Genomic DNA, 22,514 nt, shown 5'->3' with positions numbered 1-22,514 from the left:
TACAAATTTTACAATCCTGATCCTGAAATGCCCTGAAATTTGACTAAGTCTGAAATTTGGAAGATCTTCCAAAACCTAGATTTTGCATTATAACTCCTAGAGGTCCGAAACCCCTCTCAAACATCCTGACAATATATATGGAATATAACTTAAAGTATAAAAAAGATAAAAGAGAAGAGGAAATGTCACTTATACTTAAATGTTATATTCCATATATATTATGCCTCCCACAAGCCTAATTTTTTACTCTGCTACAAAGTTTTGCCTCTGTCAGATCTATGCACTAAACTATTTCACAGATGCGCTAAGAAATGATATCTATGCGCTATTATGTGCCCCCAATGCGCTAAGCTATTTTCTTGACACACTATTCTATTTTTCTCCCGCATTGATACCTACAGGAAAAGATTAGTGGAAGTCATGCGCTAAAGAAAGGACTTCACGTGCTAGAGTATAAACCCCACGCGCTAAACAATAAGCGGGATGCGCTAGACTATTAACCGGATGCGCTAAGGAATGTTTCCCACACACTGATTCTCGTTTTCCGTGGACCTACAAAAGTGGTTATATTTCAAAACCGATTTGATATATGGGGTAATGCCCCACAGTGGGCGCCATAAATGTATGCGGGAAAAGTGGGTCGATAGAACTCAATATGTGAAAAATGGAGCTCTATGGAGCTTTGCTCACACACTCACAGGACTTCTTGGTGAAAGCTATGGAGTAATGAAGTATCACTCAGCTTCCCAAGGTTGGTCCCATGGTTCTCTATCTTACACGGTCCCTCAAACCAATGTTTTTGCTCTCAGATCACTGAGCAAAATGGTTTAGGGATGGCAAATGCAAGAACAAGGGATGTTTTTTATTGATTTAATATGAGATGCATCTTAAGCTATGCATGATTCTAGAAATGCAATAAACTAACTATAAGATGACAAGGTTAGTAAACAAACTATCCTAGCATACTATATTAGTTAACGATTTAAGCTAATGATAAATAAAGTTCTCTAAACATGCATATTTAGATTAATTTCTATCTAAAAGAGAGGCTAAAATGATGAGCATAAAAATGGTATGAAAGCTTGAATGTATTTGAGCATAAGTATGATACTACAAACTTGGATTCTTCAAAATGGAGGAATGAGAGCTCTATTTATAGCAAAAATAGGGCAATGGATGGTCAGGATTGAAAGAGTTGATCAAGGGTTGAGTTTGAAAGTTGGGAATCCATGTTTGCAATTTGCACCAATGAAATGGTAACAAATGTCAACATAGGGTTGGGTTGAGAGAAGGGGTTGGAGGCATTAAATGCTTGAAAAGACCTCATGGTTATCTAGAGGGTAAGGGTTAAGCTTAAGTTAAGATTACCCATTTGATTAAGAGTTAATCCAAGGATAAACTCTTGTGCAAATGATTAAGGGATAACCATAGTCAAAGCAATGAATGCTTGATGAGACCCTTGGGTTACATGGAGGTTGAGTTAAAAGAAATTCTTTAATCATGCTAGAGGGTTGAGTTAACCATTAATGGTTTGGGAGACTTTGGAAAATTAAGTGGTTGAAGACTTGAAGCCTTTAATGGTTATCAAAGACTTTAAGGGTTTGAGAAGTGACTTCCCTTTGCTTAGGGATGTGACAAAGCTTAGGAGATGGGTTAGGCTAATTAGAAGTGATTAGAAGAGTCTAGAAGGGGGGTTAGGAATAGGGTTTAAGAAGCAAGTGGGAGATGTAGGATTTTGCAAGTGGATGGAGGGATAATAGGATTTAATTGAATTTAATGAATTTCCTTTAATTTGGTTGCAATTGGGGAAATTAAATAAATTAGATTTATTTAATTTAGGATAAACTATTTAATTAAATTTGAATTTAATTAAAAGTGGATAGAAGGGATTTAATTGAATAAAATGATTTATTCATTAAATGGGTATAGTGAATTTAGTTGAGTAATTTACTTAATTAAATAGAGGAATGCGGGTAATTTAATTAAATTGGATTTAATTAAATAGAGAAATGAATATAAAATATTCATTTAGGAATATGGTCATTTTTATACGTCTACATGTACCATTACTAATAGCATGTTCTCATTGATGTGTTCAAACCATGTAAAATTATGCATTTGACTCAAACATCAATGCATTTATTTGGCATTGCTTCACACTTAAATCTCATGCTTCTACATTTAGTAACTTTGCTTCCAATTCATGTGTGAGAGATGTCATGTAAATACAAAGCAATGTTGCCTTTTATGGTGTACAACATTAAACAATAAGTGCAACACATCACTAATAACAGTCTTTATCTCCAAAATTCGTTGTATTTTTGAATTGTACTTATGAATCTCATTTTCTCATGGCTCTAAGGGGTTGAATGAAGAGAATTTAGACATTTGTGTGAAAAGAATGTTTAGAAGATGTTAAGGTATGTTTAGTCATCGTGTTTGATGCCTTCATTCATTTGTCTTCGAATGGAAGGAGAGGTCTCCATAAGTCACTTGGACAATGATCCAATTATTTTAAAAAAAAATTGATTGTTTCTTCTTTCTATTGTATTATTTGTGCCAATGCATAGTTTTTTTACTATTTGAGAAGGAATTTCATTATTTCAGTTCTTCATCTAGGTATAAATGGAATGTGAGGGCATTATATGTCAAAAGGAAATGATACACGGATGAATTTTAGTTGCTTAGTGTTTGAGAAGACATTTCTTCATTTCACTCTTCAATTTGATAGTAAATAAAAGGTGAGGTAATCATACCTCACTAAGGCAATGACCTGCCTACATTTTTATGAATGTAAGGTGAAGTTGTTAGACCTCACTAAGAAATTGGACTACCTAATTTGTTGGTTTTGTTTTGATGTCAATGTCCTAATGGGTAATTCACTATATTTAATCTATATTGTATTTACATTTACTTGAATACATGTCTATTTTATAATATTTTCTTTTGGGTGTGGCTAAAATTTTTTTAGTCTATGTAAAATAAAATGTCTAGAAGAAAGATTTATATGAGATTGTTGTATCAATTTTTTTTTGGTTTATGAACACATCTATATGTACTCTCTTATGCATTTTTCAAACATGTTAATTACTTTAAAATTTGGAGTGTTCTATTCAAACATCACTATGACATATAGATGTTAAGTTATAAATTTAAATATTCAATCTCGGTTATAAAATTATATAATTTACTCATGCTATCCAAATGAATTATAAATTTTTTATATTATTTATAAAATATTGCAAAGATGGATATACTTTTCATTATTTTGAAATCTTTATAAGGTTAATGCATTGAATTCAAGTGTCACTTCATAATATGCAATTCATTGTTTTAGTAAAGTTGAAAATTATTTATGATGTTGACAAGGTTAATAACCATTTATCGAAACCTACATTTTCTAAAATGTGAAACTATTTACTTTCAAAATAAAAATTTATTCAAGTTGTTGCTCATTATATGTATATATAAATTTGTTATTATTTTCCGATTTTTGTTGTTGGATACATATGTAAAAATGTCTATGATGAATTTATTTTTTTGAAGAGACACAACAAACACCTATGAACTACAATCGAATGCCATGCAGCTCTATTATTCCTATAGTTTAATTTATTATCACATTTTTAATTGGAAAGTTTCATCTTCTATTGAAGCATCACTCATGGATTGATGATGATTTATTAGAGGATAATATTGATGACACTTAATTACTTTTACATGATTATAATATGAATATTTTGAATGATGCTTATTAATTTCTGCAAATATTTGAAAGTTTTTCAAAATATATTTTTTTATCGATAAAGGCAGAGCCAAATTTATATATTAATTGTTGAAAAATATTACAGCATAAAGTCTAGGTTTCCAAAAAGCCCAAAGGGCCTAAAACAAACATTTTTAAACCAATCTTTGAATATGCACAGAGAGGGAACCTAACTCCAATGCCCACAAAATTTCTGAGCTCGGAATGAAAATAAGTTTATCTTAGAAAACATTAAACCTTATGAAAATTCTTCATCATTTAAAAAAAACCTTTAGAGTTTAGAGCTACGATAATCAAAATCTTATCAGAGTATTTGAGAGTTTAACTTTAACAGAAATTTTCTTAAATTTTTTGAAAAAACTAAAAAACCAAGCAACCAACTAAAGGATCTGCAGGAGGCTTTGGGGCTTTGCCTCTTCCATGGCCTCTTCTCGAAGGACCTCCTTGACCTCAGCCAGAACTACAACCTGAGCCTCTGCCACCATCTCTCCTGCCCTGTTCTGCATGGGGTTCCTCCTCTTCTATTTTTGGGGGAAATACTCCATTAAGCCTAGAAAATTGAAGGAGCTCTTCCTCCTTGCCCAAATATTCCAGATTCTCTATGAGAAAGTGGCATTTGAGAAATCTAAGTCCCATACCTGCGAATAATTTGTGCTTGTCAAGGTCATTGCAATAAGGTCGAGCAGAAAAGGATAAAAATCAATTAGCTCGTCGAGAACGTTGAAGAGAATTCTCTTATTCGGCCAAGGAGCCCCTGAATCATGACGTACCTTATTGAGGATCTCTTGCAATTCCAACAGAATGTCATTTGGGAATAACCTCTTGGTGAGGGTCCAAACTGCTTGCTTGTCTAGCTTTAAGTCCATGAGGGAGGCAACAAACCTATATGAAATACTGGTGTTGTCACGGGGGTATTCCTCCCTGCTAATATGTCCACTGCCCAGGATGAGCTTTACAGCCAGGATGACCATTGGCTCTTGATATAGCAGTAGCCTCTTCAGTCTTAAATCCGTGATTTTCCTAGATGAAACTTGGTGGGTGGAAGCCGAAAGTGAGATGGGAGTGTCTGCACCAAAGCATGAAATTGGCCTTGGGTAGACACTCATAATGAACCCAAATGTCTCCTCACTAGACATGGCTTCCGGATTCTTTGTCACCTTGATGATTTTCAAAAATTGATTGAATATATATATATAATTAAAAATATTATTACTTTCTAATTAAAAAAATTGAAAATATATAAATATATATATATACATACACACACACACACACACACACACACACACACACACACACACACACACACACACACACACACACATATATATATATATTCTTTATTTGAAAATTTAGAATTATGTTGTTCTGGCACTCTTTTAATTTTTAATTCTCTACTAGGCAATTTCATCGAATAATTTTATAGCTCAAGAGATGATTATGTGGACTACGTTTACTTCCACATACTGCATCTTTTGCTCCAACTCGATTAATGAGTGATATTTTTTATTCCTTCTAATGTTAGTGAATACTATGTGCATATTAAGGCATTGAATATTCCATGTGTATATTTGTCCTGATATCTATGGAAAAATATCTAAACCATATCTCGATTCTAATGATAGGGAAATTTGAAACTAATTGTGAAAGTAATAAATGTGTCAAACCATCATCTTATCTCCTAACAATTTCTAATAGTGTGGATTTTCTTCATTATTTAAAGCCTAATAATGAGTTCTACAAATTGGTTGAATTAATGATACTCTTATTTCATTATGTATAAACATTACTAACCCAATTTATAATCTTTTCATCTATTGTTGATTTCTAAATCTTTCTATTTGAATTTAATTATATTTAATAATTTTTTATTTTCTTTCTAACCTTAATTTATAATAATATATTATTGTAGAAGTGCAAATTTTATTTTTAATTCATTAAATATGTAAAATAAAAACAATTAAGTGAAAAACTACAAGTTAAAAATAAAACAAAATTTGAAAAATAATATGATCGGTGATGAAACATTGTGTATTATTTGCAAGGTTACATATTCTATTATTGAAATATGTATCACATCATATTTGTAGGTCATTCCATACATACAAGTATTGAGGAAAACTTATTATTTGCAAAGGAATGGGAATTGAGTGTGGATAAGTACTAGGAAAATATTTTTGTGTTTAATTTTGAACTTCACAATTTTACTTGGAATAAACATGTTAGAGGGAATCTGCGGTCAATTGATAATTTTAAACTATTAAGGATACACATTCACCACCTTATTCAACCATAATTTTGAGGGTAAAATTAGTGGTGTTTACATGTATGCCTTTTGCATGTGTCCAAATGAGTCATACAACACTATTTGTAAAAAATTGTCCACCTCTCTACACACAATTGAATTTTTTCTCTTGTCATGCATATGAACATTCATGTCATCCCTAACCTCACCTTCTATTGATAAATAATTATTAAACATCTTCTAAAATAGTATTTAATAAGTAAATAGTAGCCTAAACAATATATAATTCAAAGAAGTTAAATTACCAAAATAACTAGGTAGGTCATTTCCTTAGTGAGGTATGATAACCCACCCTTCCATTTACATCCATATGGGAGAACAAAATAAATAAAAGAATTTCTTAAACACTAAATAATTTAAATACCATGCAAACCCCAAGGTTAAGGTGAACCACTATTGTGTCCCCTCTCCTAGGGTTGTACACAATCAAGTTTTTATTGTAAACATGAGATTCATAATGGCTAGCTATTACTACTTTCACTTTCTTGTGAACTATGCTTTATGTTCATTGTGAGCTTACATCTAGAAAATTATTTGCTTCAAAATTGATTTTAAGTTGTGCCTTTTATAGAATGGGGAGAGGACTTGATATGTTTGGAGGAGGTCACCAAGTAGGCAATTCTACCTTCTTCCTTAAATTTATGGTTATACCTTTTAAAAAAGAACCAACGCATTTATTTGGATTGCTACACATGATTCAAATATCATGCCTTTGCCTTTAGTAATTCAGCTTCCATGCATATGTGTGGGGGATATAATGTTGTTTTTTGTAGTACATGACACTTTACTACTAACCCTTTTCATCCTCAAAACTTATGGTATTTTTCACTTGTACTTGTGACTCTCATTTTCTCTGGGCTTCAAAGGGATTCAATGGAGAGAATCTATGCATTTGTGTCAAGAGAATGTCAAGAGGATGTGGAGGTATGTTTAGTAGTCATATGTGGAGGTTTTCTTAAAAATGCACTCTTATAACACCAATTTTTTTAAAGCAATCATAATGTAGATAAATAATTCTACAATATATTAAATTTAAAAATATAAATCTAAACTTTATACAAATCAAGTTTATTTCGAAGACAAAAATAATTATCAATTTTGATTGGTGTAAAACAATTAATTAATTGATCTTCAGTGAATCATAATATTGCTTACAACAAATACTAATATGTACTAATAAGATTTAAAATGTCACTTTTATAAAGACAATACCTTTAAAAAAACATATTTTAATGAACAAAAATTGAATAAATTTCTAAATGTGAACCAATATAATTTGAATACATATATGTGCAACTGAATGTATAAAAAGCATATTTCCATTATCTTTGATATCGAATATACTTCCATGCTATTGAATACGAATGTTTTAAAATTTATCTGCCTGTGATTCTTTTTAATTGGTCCAAAGGTGGAGGTCGTTGGGTGCATGAAAATCTTTTTCCATTGGTCCGAAGATGGAGGTGGTTAGGTGCATGATTGCATGGGAACGACGACTATATATATATATAATACCGGGTTGTTTCTTGCGACGTTAGTTTCAGAAACCCTAGTAATTGCATAGTTTCAGTGAATTAAGTAGAATTGCCTAAAAGTTGCGCTCATTTCATGTCAGGGGGAATACTTGAGGGACGGTCTACATGTAGTACAAGTTGTATGGATTGAATCTGCACTTTTCACGTATCTTTTATCTTTCACAAGGACCCAAGTTGTAAATTCACATCACAACTCTCCCTCTTATCTCCAAACCAAGCAAATGCCTTCCCAAGAAAATGGTCTCAAATCAAAGGAAACTCCAGAGGACATTAAAGGCGCCCCAAGTTTTATCAAGGGTGTGGATGCATCTTTTCACTTTTTAGTTTTAGTTTTTTTTTTTAATTTCTAATATTACAAGTTTTTAATGAAGAAATTGTAATTCATTCATTTTGATCAAGATCTTGATTCAATAGAATTGATTTGTATTTCAAATTTGTATTTCTTTCAGCATCAAGAGATGATTATCTTGAATATTTGGAGGCAGTGTTGGAGCTGAAATCTGAGATCCCATCTACAACAGCTCGTACTTCATACCTAGATTTCTTCGATTGGGTTGGAGATGAGCACAAAAAGCTCTGGTTTTGATCAAAAGCAAATTTGAATTATTGAAAAAAATATTTTCATATATTTTCTATTTTTTCTACTTGTTAGTAATTGGGTTTTTTGAAGGCCTTTGGGGTATTTTCAGCCCTTGAAACTTTGCCTTGTCCTTTAGAACGTTGTCATAGGTACATTCTTTCAGAACTTTCCCTTCAACCCTTGGAGACCTTTCCAACAAGTTAAACGGCTCGCAATTTCAAGTCCAGAGTAGAAAGTTATGTCTACTCAAAGTTAGGACAAATTTTTATATAGTTTTTTGAAACTTTTGTTGTTTTGGGTTTTATTATGTAATAAACAAATATGACTGTTGAGTTTCAATTTTCAAGGGGTTCTGGTGACCCTTGGAATCTCATGAACTGCTATGTGTTGGATTTTGGAATGGAATGGATCACTTTTTGGCTTGCTTCAATTCTGTGTTTACCTTGTTTGTGTAAACAAATTCACAATACTGCAAGTTCTCAATTAGGTGTTGTCATCTTAATCCATAATTCCGATCAGTGGTATCAAAGCAAGTTCGCTCTTGTATGTCATATCACACGTGATCAACATATCAAAGATTGGGGTTGGGAACAAGAATTCCTTTGCACACGATCGCAAATGGCTAAGTTGCAGACTGACGATGACATTAAAGTGTTGGTTGCAGACGCATTAACAAAACAACGTGAAGAACTAATGGACCAGTTTAAGCAAATGCTGGAAAGTCGTGGGTCACAAGAAAACCCACCATTCACGGGGTATACACCATTTAAGGTGCAAGTGAATTTTGATATACCCACGTTTCAAGGAAAGATTGATGCAGATGTTATTGATAATTGGGTTTCAAAACTGGAAAGGTATTTCTCTATCAACCAGTTCTCAAATGAAGAGAAAATAACTTTTGCTCTTCTCAAAGCTTAAAATCATGTAAAAAATTAATGGGAAGCAAAGTTAGCGTCTAAGGTAGAAGAAACTGACAACACTTTTATTTTTTATCAAAAACCCACATGGGGAGAATTCATGGAGCACGTGAAGGAAGAATATTTTCCTGTAGATACATATGAACAAAAATATATGCAGTGGCAATTGCTTTGTTAAAAAAAGGACCAAACTGTTCAGGAATATACTAAATTTAATATGTTTCATGCTTTAGCAACAAAGCTTGGCATCAAAGATTGTGAGAAGCACCGAGTTCTAAAATATCAAAGTGGGCTCCATAGGTTATCCAAATTGAAATGGAATTCCTGAATATAGAGACTTTACCTAGTGCTTATAAATTTATTATAAAAATTGAGGAGAAATTCAAACAGAAAGGAAGAAGGGATAACTTCACAAACAACAAATGGAAGGGTGAAGGTAGCAAAACTGCATGGAAACAAACCTCCAAGGAACTTCTCCCAATTCACCACCGAAAAAGGCATGGGGTATGAAGAAGGCATAAGAGAATGCTATGTGGTGTGAATTCCATAAAAGTCCCTCTCACAATACAAAAGATTGCAGAACCATAAAAAGTTTAATGATGGAGACGCGTGAGGATAAGGAGGAACCTAAGGTGGTAGAATCTCAAATAGAAGAAAGTCATGAACAAGTCATTGAGGTTGATCCATATGCAATAGTAGCTACTACGAAGATATTGCCTCAGAAGGATGAGGAAAGATTGTTCCACTCATAGATGTGGGTTGGAGGAAAATCCCCACACTTTATAATTGATAGTGGAAGTCAAAATAACCTAATATCAGCAAAGACTATGAAGAGATTGAATCTGAAAATAACAGCACACCCGCAACCCTATTCAATGGGATGGATAATTCAAGGGAGAGATATTCAAGTGCACCAATAGTGTCGCCTTTCATACTTTATCAAGCTTTTCAAAGATGAGGTGATTTGTGATGTAGCTCCTCTAGATGTTTGTGATGTTCTACTGGGACAGCTATATATGTACCAGTGCCATGGTGTTTATGAGTCTAGACCTCGCAGTGTGACAATCAGATTAAGTGAGCAGAAATATCGAATACCAAAGGTAAGCCCTACATACTCTACATCTTTGATTAGTGCTAAGCAATATAGGAGGTTGGTTGCCAAAACGGGAACATTCACACCTGGCCCGCTCCACCACTTGGCCTCTCTGCCTAGCCCACTCCATCGCCTAGCTGCTATGCCCGGCTATCGCTCTGCCCAGGTACCACCAGAAGGGAGAATTTTTTTGCTTAAGGCCTATTTGACCTAGAGATTGTATTTTTATCATAACTTGGGCAAACGGAGTCGGATTTTGGAAAACCAATAGGCACCAGAAAGCTCTTTCTGAGCTCTCTTCAGATCTAGAGGTTTGATCTTTTGTTTTTCTATTTTGATGTATTTTTTGACATCAAAGCCAGAAGTTCCTTTTTGCACTCCGAGAGGCATATCTTGAGCATTCGAACTCTGTTTTTGGCACAGGAGATATCATTGGAAAGATGGTTATGTGCACTTCCCAATGGTATGGGTCTTCTTTCCAAATTCTTCTCCAGGTACATTGTGAATATCTTGGATGTTTCAGCTCCTAGGATCCTTTTCTTTGTGTGCAATGACTCATCTTTGGCTATGATTTCTGTATTTCCAGCCTTTTGTCTTTTTTGAGAATCGTATACATCATTTTGTAAGCATTTATTTTTTTGCAAACACACTGAGATAAAGTGCCACTATGCCTTGCATGCTTGGGATCTTGCACATCTTGTTCCTTATTGTACTCGCACTCCATTATAAAGTGCCATGGGGAGTTTGATGTTTGCCTTTGTTTTCCATTTACCTATGTCACGTGAGTGTTCCTTCCATGAAATTAGCCTCATGATGTGTGTCAAGTGAGTGTTCCTTCCACGACACTAGTTTTTATATGTGTTTGTATTTTTTTCTACACTCTCGATGTTCCTAGTTCTTAGTCATGTAGTTTTTCTTGGTATTCAGTTTATGTGTACCTGTCACCTCTCCCTTGTCATCATTATGGGGGGATTTATCCTCTTGGCTGTTGGTTCTAATGCTTACTTGGTTCGTTGGAGTGAGTTATGTATTCAGTATTTGTTCCTATGTACTAGGAAGATATAGTGGCTAGTTACCTATGCATTTCAGTGAGATGGATCATTTCTCATATGAACACTCTTTCATTCCTATTTTGGAGGCAACCTTCCATCTTCGATTGATCAGCTCTTCATACTTTGGTGGTTTTTTCCATTTGTATCTTCGATTTTTGTTGTTTGCCTTTGTTTGTCATATGAGTCGAGTAGTGTTATTTGAGGGCACTCATGTAGTTTGCAGTGTTCTCTACCTGATCGTCTTCTATTTCAGTGGAGGTTCTTTAGATCTATAGTTATTCTTCGACAATGTTTGTAGCTTCATGCTTCAATGGTGTTCTTCATGTTCATCCTTTGTTCATGTTTTCTCAAACATTCTCTTGTTTGGAGGCTTCTTCGGTCCTTCACTTATATTTCTTTCTTTAGGAGAGGAGATTTTTCGATGAGGTTTTCTCCTTTTCTCCAGTTGTGAGAGATCTTTTGTACTTGGGTACCTCATCAGGCTTTGTTATTGGGACCCAAATTTGCCTTCATCATGTAGTTGCATTTTTTGCTTCCTACATTTAGTTTTTTAGCTACTCCCTAAGTTCATCTTAAGGGGGGGTGTTAGAGTTATCATGTATTAGCCAATAATTATTTATTTAATTATTAATATATTATCCTCTACGCTTAAGCTAAACTTAGGCTTTTAATATGGTAGGTATTTAATAATTATTCTAATTATTGAATATACTTTATCCCTTTAGGGTTTCTTTAGGGTTGCACACCTTTAGGGTTTCTACTCTCCTTTTATAAGGATTGTATTGTACTTTTTATTTTATTCCCTCTCTAAATGATAATCTTCTTCTTCAGAGATATTGTTTATTTTTGCCTCCATTCTTCTCTTGTGATGGGTATTTTTCTTGCAGTTGTTCTTGGGATCTTTGAAGTTGTATTTCTCAACTTCTTTAGTTCCTTTTATCTATGAAAAAATGTATCTAAACTATATCTAGATTCTAATGATAGGAAAATATAAAACTAATTGTGAATGTAATAAATGCTCCAAACCATCTCCTATCTCCTACACAATTACAAATAGTGTGGATTTTCTTCATTATATTTAAAGCCTAATAATGAGTGCTACATTGGTTGACTTAATGATACTCTATTTTCATTATGTATAAATATCACTAAACTAATCTATAATTTTTTTTATCTATTGTTGGTTTGTAAATCTTCTTACTTGGAGAATAATAGATCTGTAATAACAACAAATGCATGGTACGCTATCTATAATTGTATTTATGAATTCATTTATATTTACTAATTTTTATCTTTGCTTCACCCATTACTTATAACAATTTCTTGTTGAAAAAATCCAAATTTTGTTTTCTCAATCCCTCAAAGATGTGAAATAAAAATACTTGAAGTGAAAAACAATAAGTTAAAAATTAAACAAGAATTGGGAAATAAGATGGTCGATGATGAATTGTTGTGCATTATTTTTTAGGCTACATATTCAATTGTTGAAATAAGTATCACATCATATTTGTAGGTCATCCCATACATGAAAGTATTGAGGTAAACTTACTAAATGCAAAGGGATGGGAATTGAGTGTGGATTAGTATCGATAAATATTTTGGTGTTTAATTTTGAATTTCATAATTTTACGTGGCATAAACATGTTAGAGGGAATGTATAATCAATTGATAATATTTTACCATTAAAGGTACACATGCACCACTTTTATCCAACCATAATTTTGAGGGTAAACTTAGGGGTGTTTACATGTATGCCTCCTACATGTGTACAAATGAGTCACACAACCCTATTTTATAAAATTGTTTACCTCTCTACACAAATTAATTTTGTTCTCTTCTCATGCATGTGAATGTTCATTTCATCCCTAACCTTACCTTATATTGACAAATAATTATTAAATATCTTCTAAAATAGTAAATAGTAAATAAATAGTGACCTAAACAATATATAGTTCATAGAAGTTAAATGAGAAAAATAACTAGATAGGTCATTTCCTTAGTCGGGTATGATAACCCACCCTTTCATTTACATATGGGAGTGTGAAAAAATAACTACCTTTTTAAACACTAAATTATGTAAATACCATGTAAACCCCAAGGTTAAGGTGAACCAATATTAGGTTCCCTTTCCTAGGGTTGTACACAAACATGTTTTTATTGTAAACTTGGGATTGACAATTTCATTGCATCATTATTAAATATTTTGTTGCAATACTTGATAAAAACATTTCATTGAGAAATGAAAGACATGAAATTGAAATTCTATTATTTGTGTTTCTTATACATTTAAAAATAAGAGTTTCTTTTCTTTGTATTGATTTGATATATTGGCATACTTTAATCTAAATTATAAAATTAGATAAATATAGCTACATTTATAGATAAAATAAAATTTGTTTGTGTACAATCATTACAATCAAGAAATAACATAAAAAATTGTCACATATTATCTTGATTATCTTCATAACTCCTCTAAAGAGTTTAATCCAAGGGGGTTTGATTTAACCTTTTCATTAAAACCTCTTTAGATGGAACCTTTTGAGACTTAAATCATTAATATTTTTAAAAATATGTAATTTTAAACAAAGTATAAGATGTTCGATAAAGGAGACACGCTATTGCAAAATTATACGATCAATGAGTATGGTTTATAGTTAGATAGGAGACAAAAGAGATGTAAGGGTTTAGGGTTAAAATATGGAATTCAAAGAATTCACATATTATTTTTTGTTCTACCACCATTCGCTAATAAAACATGTGAAAAAAAATTAAATGTAAGATATTATACTTTTAATCAAGTTTTAAAAAATGAAATGCGTGATCTAACATCTCAAGGATCTATAAAATGAGATAAATTATGTAGAAGCATAATGTCTAAGGGAGAATCACACAATCCAAATAGATGGTTCATTACATAATTGAAAATCCTAAACAATAATTCCAAGCTCTTAATACAAAGACATATTCAAATTTTAGTACAAACTTAATATATCCTTTAAATCTTAAAGAATGCATGATTAAGATGCACAATTACAAAGTCCTCTTCCCTTAAAAATTATTAGTAACTTAATATATTATTAAAAGATTGAATGAAAGATATACTAAATAAAGACATAAATTCAATCCAAAGAAACATATACTATGTCTAACAATAAATTTCAACTAGCTAATTGGTCAAAATACTATATTTCCATACTTCATCATTTTATTTTATTATGAATATGAATGTTTAAAAAAATTTCTCAATTTTTGTTTTCACTAGTCTAAAGTTGCAGGTGGTAGAGTTCATGATTATTTGGTAACATTAACAAATAAAATAAAATAAAATATTTTATACCAAGTTGTTTATTACCACATTAGTTTCAGAGACCTACTCATTATGTCATTTTAGTCTTTTCAATCCACATTAAACAAAGTCTTTCACTTATCTCCTAAACAAAAAAAAATTACTATTTGTTATGAAGCACCAACACATTTATTTTGCATTGCTACGAACTCAAATATCATGCTTGCACATTTAGTAATTCAGCTTCCATGTATAGGTGTGGGTATCTCATGCAAATATAAAGCAATATTTCCTTCTTAGTACACAACACTAAACAATGCACACTTTACTAGTAAATGTCATGAAGGTGTGGAGGTATGTTTAGTAGTCATATTTGATACCCTCATTCATTTGTTTTGGAATGGTCCAATGATAGTGTAGATAAATAATTTCTACAATATATTAAGTTTAAAAATATAAATATCAACTTCATAAAAATCAAGTTTATTTTGAAAACAAAAAAAAACAATTGCTTTTGATTGGTACAGAATAGTTGATTAATTGAACTTCACTAAACAATACAAGCATCAACAAATAATAATATAATTAAAAATGTCACTTTTAGAAAGACCTCAAATAAAAATTAAACATATTTAAATATTCATTAAAATTGAATAAATTTCTAAATATGAAACAATATCATCTGCATATATATATACAACTGAATGTATAAAAAACATATTTCCATAATCTATGATATTGAATATGAATATTTTAAAATTTATCTGCCTGGGATTCTTTTCGATTGGTCCAAAGGGTGGAGGTAGTTGGGTGCATGAGATTCTTTTTTATTGGTCCAAAGGTGGAGGTGGTTCAACAAGATATATATATATATATATATATATATATATATATATATATATATACCAGGTTGTTTCTTGCGACATTAGTTTCAGAAACCCTACTCATTGCGTAGTTTCAGTGATTCAATTAGAATTGCCTAAAAGTTGTAAATCCACATCACAAGTCTTCTGCTCATCTCCAAACCAAGCAAATCAACATCACAACTTGTCTCCAAAACAAGCAAATGGCTACAAAGCCATGCCTTCCCTGGTACTCCAAATCATTTTCACCTGGTCTCCTAAAATGACAGAAGCAGCTATTATCTCTGAGCTTAAACCGCCCTCCTCTGCTCGTAAAAGAAGAGCCAATGCTAAAGATTTGTGGGCCAAATTGGACAATCTATCATATCCCAAAGGAAGAGTTGGTGATGAATTGCAAATTCTGAGGGAGGTAAATAAGAAGAAGAAGTGTAGTAAACTGCATGGGTACAGAGGCATAAAGCAACGCCCCTGGGGAAAGTGGGCTGCAGAGATTAGAGACCCCATTAAGGGAATGAGGATCTGGCTCGGTACTTTTAGTACTTCGGAGGATGCAGCCAGAGCTTATGATCGAGAAGCTTTTAAGATCAGAGGAGCCCAAGCCAAGCTCAATTTCCCCACAACAGAGCCACCATCAAATTTGGATAATAGTCTAAATTCAATGCAGATTCTGGCGGAGGTTGAAGCAAGGTTGCCACCAACAAATATAGAAAGTGATCTGAAATCAAAAGAAACTCTAGAGGACATTGAAGGCACCCCAAGTTTTTTGAAGGGTGTGGATGCATCTTTTCAGTTTTTAGTTTTAGTGTTTATCTTAATTTCTAATAATACAAGTTTCTAATGAAAAAATTGTCATTCGTTCATTTGATCAAGGAGGTCTTATCATTTCTTGAATCAATAGAATTTATTTGTGTTTCAAATTTGTATTTTTTTCAGCATCGATGGAGGATTATCTTCAATATTTGGAGGCAGTGCTGGAGCTGAAGCCTGAGATCCCATCTACAACAGCTTCTACTTCAGACCTTAATTTTTTCGATTGGGTTGAAGATGAGAACAAAAGCTCTGGTTTACTCTGGGAAACGGCCCATGAAATGGATTATAGGGAGGAAGACAAAAACCTGTTTGGGGTAGAGGATGATGAGTGGATATTGAATTCGTGCAAGGCTGCAGGGGTGTTGGGTATGTATAACTGTCCTCAACAGGTAAGCATGGATTTGCTTTGCCAAAGTCCTCTGTATGGCTGGGATAGTGTTGAAGACGACGGCTTGTGGCATTCCAGCTTATGACATCTGATTTTATAGATAGTCTGTAATAATGTTGTATATAGATAACTGTTAAATGCTTTTGCTTCCTTGTGAAATATGGTTTATGTTCATTGCGAGCTCATATCTAGAAGATAATTAGGTTAAGGTGAACCATTATTAGGCACCCTCTCATAGGGTTGTACACAAACAAGTTTTTATTGTATATTTGGGATTCACAATTTCATTGTATCATTATTAAACATTGTGCTGCAATACTTTAGAAAAACATTACATTGAGGAATAAATGACATGAAATTAAAATTCTATTATTTTTATTTCTTATATATTTAAAAATAAGAGTTTATTTCCTTTGTATTGATTTGATATAAATTGGTATACTTTAAACTAAATTATTAAATTATATAGATATAGCTAATGGATAAAATATTGAAATATGCTTCCATAGATTAGAATATAAAACTTGTTTGTGTACAAGCATTACAATGAAGAAACAACATAAAAATTTGTCACATATTATCTTAATTTTCTTCATAACTCCAATAAAGAGTTTTATCCAAGGGAGTTTGATTTAACCTTCTTCATTAAAACCTATTTATATGGAACCCTTTGAGACTTAAATCATTAATATTTTTAAAAATATGTGATTTTAAATAAAGCACAAGATGTTCGATCAAGGGGACACACTGTTGAAAATTTATAAGGTCGATGAGTGTGGTTTATAGTTGAAAATATATTATTTTTTGTTCTACCATAATTTGCTAATAAAACGTGTGAAAAATTTACTTAAATGTAAGTTATTATACTTTTAATCAAGGTTTAAAAAATGAAATGTGTGATCTAACATATAAAGGATCTATAAATGTGATCAATTATGTAGAAGTATAACATCTAAGGGAGAATCATGCATTCCAAATATACGGTTCATTACACTTTTTTGGTGTCAATAGTGCACAATTATTGGAACCCTCCTTGCATAGGTCCTAATCACCACTTCCAAATGATCATTTGAGAAATACTATTTACATAATGTGTAGTCTTATATTTATCATTACCACTGAAATTGTGAACAACAATTCTAAGCTCTTTCTACAAAGACATATTCTATCCTTTACAATCTTAAAGAATACAAAATTAAGATACACAACTACAAAATCCTCTTCCCTTAAACATTCTCAATATCGTACTATATTATTAAAAGATTGAATGAAAGATACAATAAATAAAGGCATAAATTCAGTCCAAAGAAACATATACTATGTCTAACAATAAATTTGAACTATCTAACTATTCAAAATACTATATTTTCATATTTCATCGTAGATTATTTTTCATTGGTCTAAAGTTGGAGGTGGTTGTGTGCATGTTAACATGGGAACATTAACAAATATATATTTTATACCAGGTTGCTTCTTACAATGCTAGTTTCAGAAATCGTTGTCATTATGTAGTTTTAGTATTTTATGTACAACCTGAGTTGGACTAGTGGTGGAGAACTTGCGCTCTTGAAGGGAGGTCACAAGTTCTAATCCCACAAGAGGGTAATGTATGTATGTATAGTTGTTATTACTTTCGCTTCCTTGCGAACTATAATTTATGTTCATTGTGAGCTTACATCTATCTAAAATAATTTGTTTCATAATTTGTTTGAAATTGCACCGTTTAGGGTATTGAGAGAGGGCTTGATATGTTTGGAGGAAGCAAACAAGTAGACAGTTCTATTTTCTTCTTCAAATTTATGGTTATACCTTTCAATGAAGCACCGACACATTTATTTTAAATTTCTACACTCTCAAATATGACGCCTCCACATTTAGTAATCCAACTTCCAAGCATATGTGGGGATATCATGTGAATATAAAGCAATGTTGCTTTCTTTAGTACACAACACTTTATTAGTAATTGTCTTCATCCCCAAAACTTATTGTATTCTTCACTTGTACTTGTGACTCTCGTTTTCGCATGGCATTGAAGGGATTCAATAGAGAGAATCTAGACATTTGTGTGAAGAGAATGTCATGAAGATGTGAAGGTATATTTAGTAGTCATATTAAATACCCACATTCATTTGTCTTCTGAGTTTTTCCTAAAAATCTGCTCTTATAACACCATTTTTTTTAAACCAATGATGGTGTAGATACATAATTTCTTTAATATATTAAGTTTAAAAATATGAATCTCAATTTTATAAAAAATCAAGCTTATTTTAAAAATAAAAATAACAATCACTTTTGATTGGTAGAAAGCAATTGTTTAATTGAACTTTATGTAGATATCAACAAATATTAATAAAATTAAAAATGTAACTTTTAGAAAAACAAAATAACTAAAAATAAAAATAAAATACATATAAATATTCATTAAAATTGAATATATATATATATATATATATACACACAATTGAATTTATTAAAAGCATATTCCCATAATCTATGATATTGAATATGAATGTTTTTAAATTCATCTCGCTGGGATTCTTTTTGATTGGTCCAAAGGTGGAGGTAGTTGGGTGCATGATTACGTGGGGACGATAACCATGATATATATACATACCGGGTTGTTTCTTGCGACATTAGTTTTAGAAACCCTAGTCATTGCGTAGTTTCAGTGATTTAAGTAGAATTGCCTAAAAGTTGCCCACAACTTGTATGGATTGAATCTGCACTTGTCACGTATCTTTTACCTTTCACAAGGAAGCAAGTTGTAAATCCACGTCACAAATCTTCTACTTATTTCCAAAACAAGCAAATAGCTACAAAGCCATGCCTTCCCTGGTACTCCAAATCATTTTCACCTGGTCTCCTAAAATGAGAGAAGCAGCTATTATCTCTGAGCTTAAATCGCCCTCCTCCTCTCGTAAAAGAATAGCCAATCCTAAGGATTTGTGGGCCAATTTGGACAATCTATCATATCCCAAAGGAAGAGTTGGTGACGATCAAGCGCAAATTCTGAGGGAGGTGAATAAGAAGAACAAGTGTAGTGAGTAACATGGGTAGAAAGGCATAAAGCAACGCTCCTGGGGAAAGTGGGCTGCAGAGATTAGAGACCCCACTAAGGGAATGAGGATCTGGCTCGGTACTTTTAGCACTTCGGAGGATGCAGCCAGAGCTTATGATCGAGAAGCTTTTAAGATCAAAGGAACCCAAGCCAAGCTCAATTTCCCCACAACACAGCCAACATCAAATTTGTATAACAGCCTAAATTCAATGCAGATTCTGGTGGAGGTTGAAGCAAGGTTGCAACCAACAAATATAGAAAGTGGTCTGAAAACAAAGGAAACTCTAGAGGACATTGAAGGCACCCCAAGTTTTTTGGAGGGTGTGGATGCATCTTTTCAGTTTTTAGTTTTAGTGTTTATCCTAATTTCTAATAATACAAGTTTCTAATGAAAAAATTGTAATTCATTCATTTGATCAAGGAGGTTTTTTTGTTTTTTTTTAATCAATAGAATTTATGTGTGTTTCAAATTTGTATTTCTTTCAGCATCGATGGAGGATTATCTTGAATATTTGGAGGCAGTGCTGGAGCTGAAGCCTGAGATCCCATCTACAACAGCTTCTACTTCAGACCTAAATTTCTTCGATTGGGTTGGAGATGAGCACAAAAGCTCTGGTTTACTCTGGGAAGGTGCAGCCCATGCAGTGGACTCTGGTTTACTCTGGGAAGCAGCCCATGTAGTGGATTATAGGGAGTTTCAAGAGGAAGACAAAAAGTGTTTGGCGTAGAGGACGATGAGTGTTGCCTTTTATGGTGCACAACATTAAACAATGCACAACCCATCACTACTAACAGGCTTCATCCTGAAAACATCATACATTTTCCACTTGTACTTATGACTCTGATTTTCTCATGCCTCTAAAGGGGTTCAATTGAGAGAATTTAGACATTTGTGTGAAGAGAATGTTAAGAGGACGTGGAGGTATGTTTAGTCATCATGTTCAATACCCTCATTCATTTGGCTTGGAATGGAAGGTGAGGCCTTCATAATTCACTAAGGCAATTATCCAACCATTTTTTTTAATTTCTTTATTTCACTCCTTCATCTAGGTATAAATGGAGTGTGAGATCATCATATGAAAAAGGCAATTATCCACCAATGAATTTTAGTTTCTTAGTGTTTGAGAAGGCATTTCTTCATTTCACTCCTCTATTTGATTGTAAATGGAAGGTGAGGTCATCATTCCTCACTAAGGTCATGACCCACCTAGTGTGGTTTGTTTGTTTTTTACATTATTGTGTATTGTTTAGGTCATTATTTATTTGTTCTTCTTTTTTAGAAGATATTTCTTCATTTCACTCATTTGTTTCGCTATAAATGGAAGGTGAGATCATCATACCTCACTAAGACAATGACCCACCTAATTTTCTGTTTAATTTCTTGTTTCTTCTGTTCTATATTATTTTTTTCATTATTTATTTTTTATTTAATTTGAGAATGCATTTCTTTGTTTCACTCATCTATCTAGCTATAAATAGAAATAAAGATCATTACACTCACTAAGTCAATGGTCCACTACATTTTTTTCATTTTGTTCACTTCTTCTCTATTGTGTATTATTTATTTACATGTTTATTTGGAGTTTTATGCTTTATTGGGCTTAATAGTGGTGCACCCTAACTTTTGGGATTGGTATAGTCTTCTATTTGTCATGGTACCTCATTTCTACAATATCATATATTCATTTGGCAGCTATTTTTTTTAATTTTTTTTTTGTGTTTTGGAATGTACTTTTTGTAATTTCCTCGTCCATATTTTTATGAATGGAAGGTGAAGTTGTTATACCTAAGGCAATGGCCTACCTAGTTTGTTGGTTTTATTTTGATTTCAAAGCCCTAATAGGTAGTTAACTATATTTGAAATACGCTATGAAGTTAAGAGTGATTGGCCTAATCTATTTCATTATTCTTTTAATTGAATGGTTGTTTTAATTACATTTATCGGAATACATGTCTAGTTTATAATATATATTTTTGGGTTTGGTGTTTTTTTTTTTATCCTATATTAAATAAAATGTCTAGAAGAAAGATTTATATGAAATTGATACATCAATTTTGCTTTATTTATGAACAAAATTATGTAATCTTTTATGCATTTTCAAATACATTAATTACTTTAAAAATTTAAACCTTCTATTCAAATATTGCTATCAGATATAAATGTTAATCTCAGTTATAAAATTATATAATTGACTCATTCTATTTAAATGGGTAATATTTATTATTATTATTTATGAATGATTATAAATCCGGATATAATTTTCATTATTTTGATATCTTAATAAGGTTATTGCATTGGATTCAAGTGCATTGCTACATAATATGCAATTCATGGTGTTAACAAAGTTGAAAACCATTTTTGATGTTGGCAAGGTTACTAACCACTTCTCAAACCCTACATTTTCTAAAATGTTAAACTATTTAGTTTCACAATAAATTTTTATCAAGTTGTTTCTCATTATATATGTATATATACACTTACTATTCTTTTCCCATTTTTATTAGATATGTTGTAAAAATGTCTATGATGAATGCATTTTTTTTCTAAGAGAGAAAAAAAAAACAAAAAAAACAAACAAACAAACAAACAAACAACAACAACAACAACAACAAAAAACCTATGAATTATAATTCAATGCAATGCAACTCTACCATCCTTATAGTTTAGTTTATTAACAGATTTGTATTGGAAATTTTTATCTTCTATGGAACCATCACTCATGGATTGATGATGATTTATTAGAGGATAATATTGATGACACTTTATTACATTTACATGATGATAATATGGATATTTTGAATGATATTTATGAATTTTACAAATTATTTAGAATTTTTCAAAATATTATTGTTTGATAATT

General features: G+C 32.0%; 2 protein-coding genes across 2 annotated transcripts; both read left to right on the top strand.

Moving 5' to 3' along the window:
* The first annotated feature begins 15,489 nt into the window (after nt 1-15,489).
* Nucleotides 15,490-16,898, top strand: LOC131027999 (ethylene-responsive transcription factor ERF110-like). Its single transcript, XM_057958109.2, has 2 exons — nt 15,490-16,167; nt 16,331-16,898. Exons 1-2 carry the CDS (start codon nt 15,615-15,617, stop codon nt 16,678-16,680), a joined length of 903 nt encoding a protein of 300 aa, XP_057814092.2. The 5' UTR covers nt 15,490-15,614; the 3' UTR covers nt 16,681-16,898.
* Nucleotides 16,899-19,618: 2,720 nt separating this feature from the next.
* LOC131027962 (ethylene-responsive transcription factor ERF061-like) lies at nt 19,619-21,096 on the top strand. The gene is made up of 2 exons (XM_057958055.2): nt 19,619-19,974; nt 20,140-21,096. Exons 1-2 carry the CDS (start codon nt 19,716-19,718, stop codon nt 20,379-20,381), a joined length of 501 nt encoding a protein of 166 aa, XP_057814038.1. The 5' UTR covers nt 19,619-19,715; the 3' UTR covers nt 20,382-21,096.
* The last annotated feature ends 1,418 nt before the right edge of the window (nt 21,097-22,514 follow it).

The sequence above is a fragment of the Cryptomeria japonica genome, chromosome 5 (assembly GCF_030272615.1).
Source record: "Cryptomeria japonica chromosome 5, Sugi_1.0, whole genome shotgun sequence".
Lineage (NCBI taxonomy): Eukaryota > Viridiplantae > Streptophyta > Pinopsida > Cupressales > Cupressaceae > Cryptomeria > Cryptomeria japonica.
The sequence above is the reverse complement of the archived record's forward strand: the minus strand, read 5'-3'. Positions and strand labels throughout refer to the sequence as shown.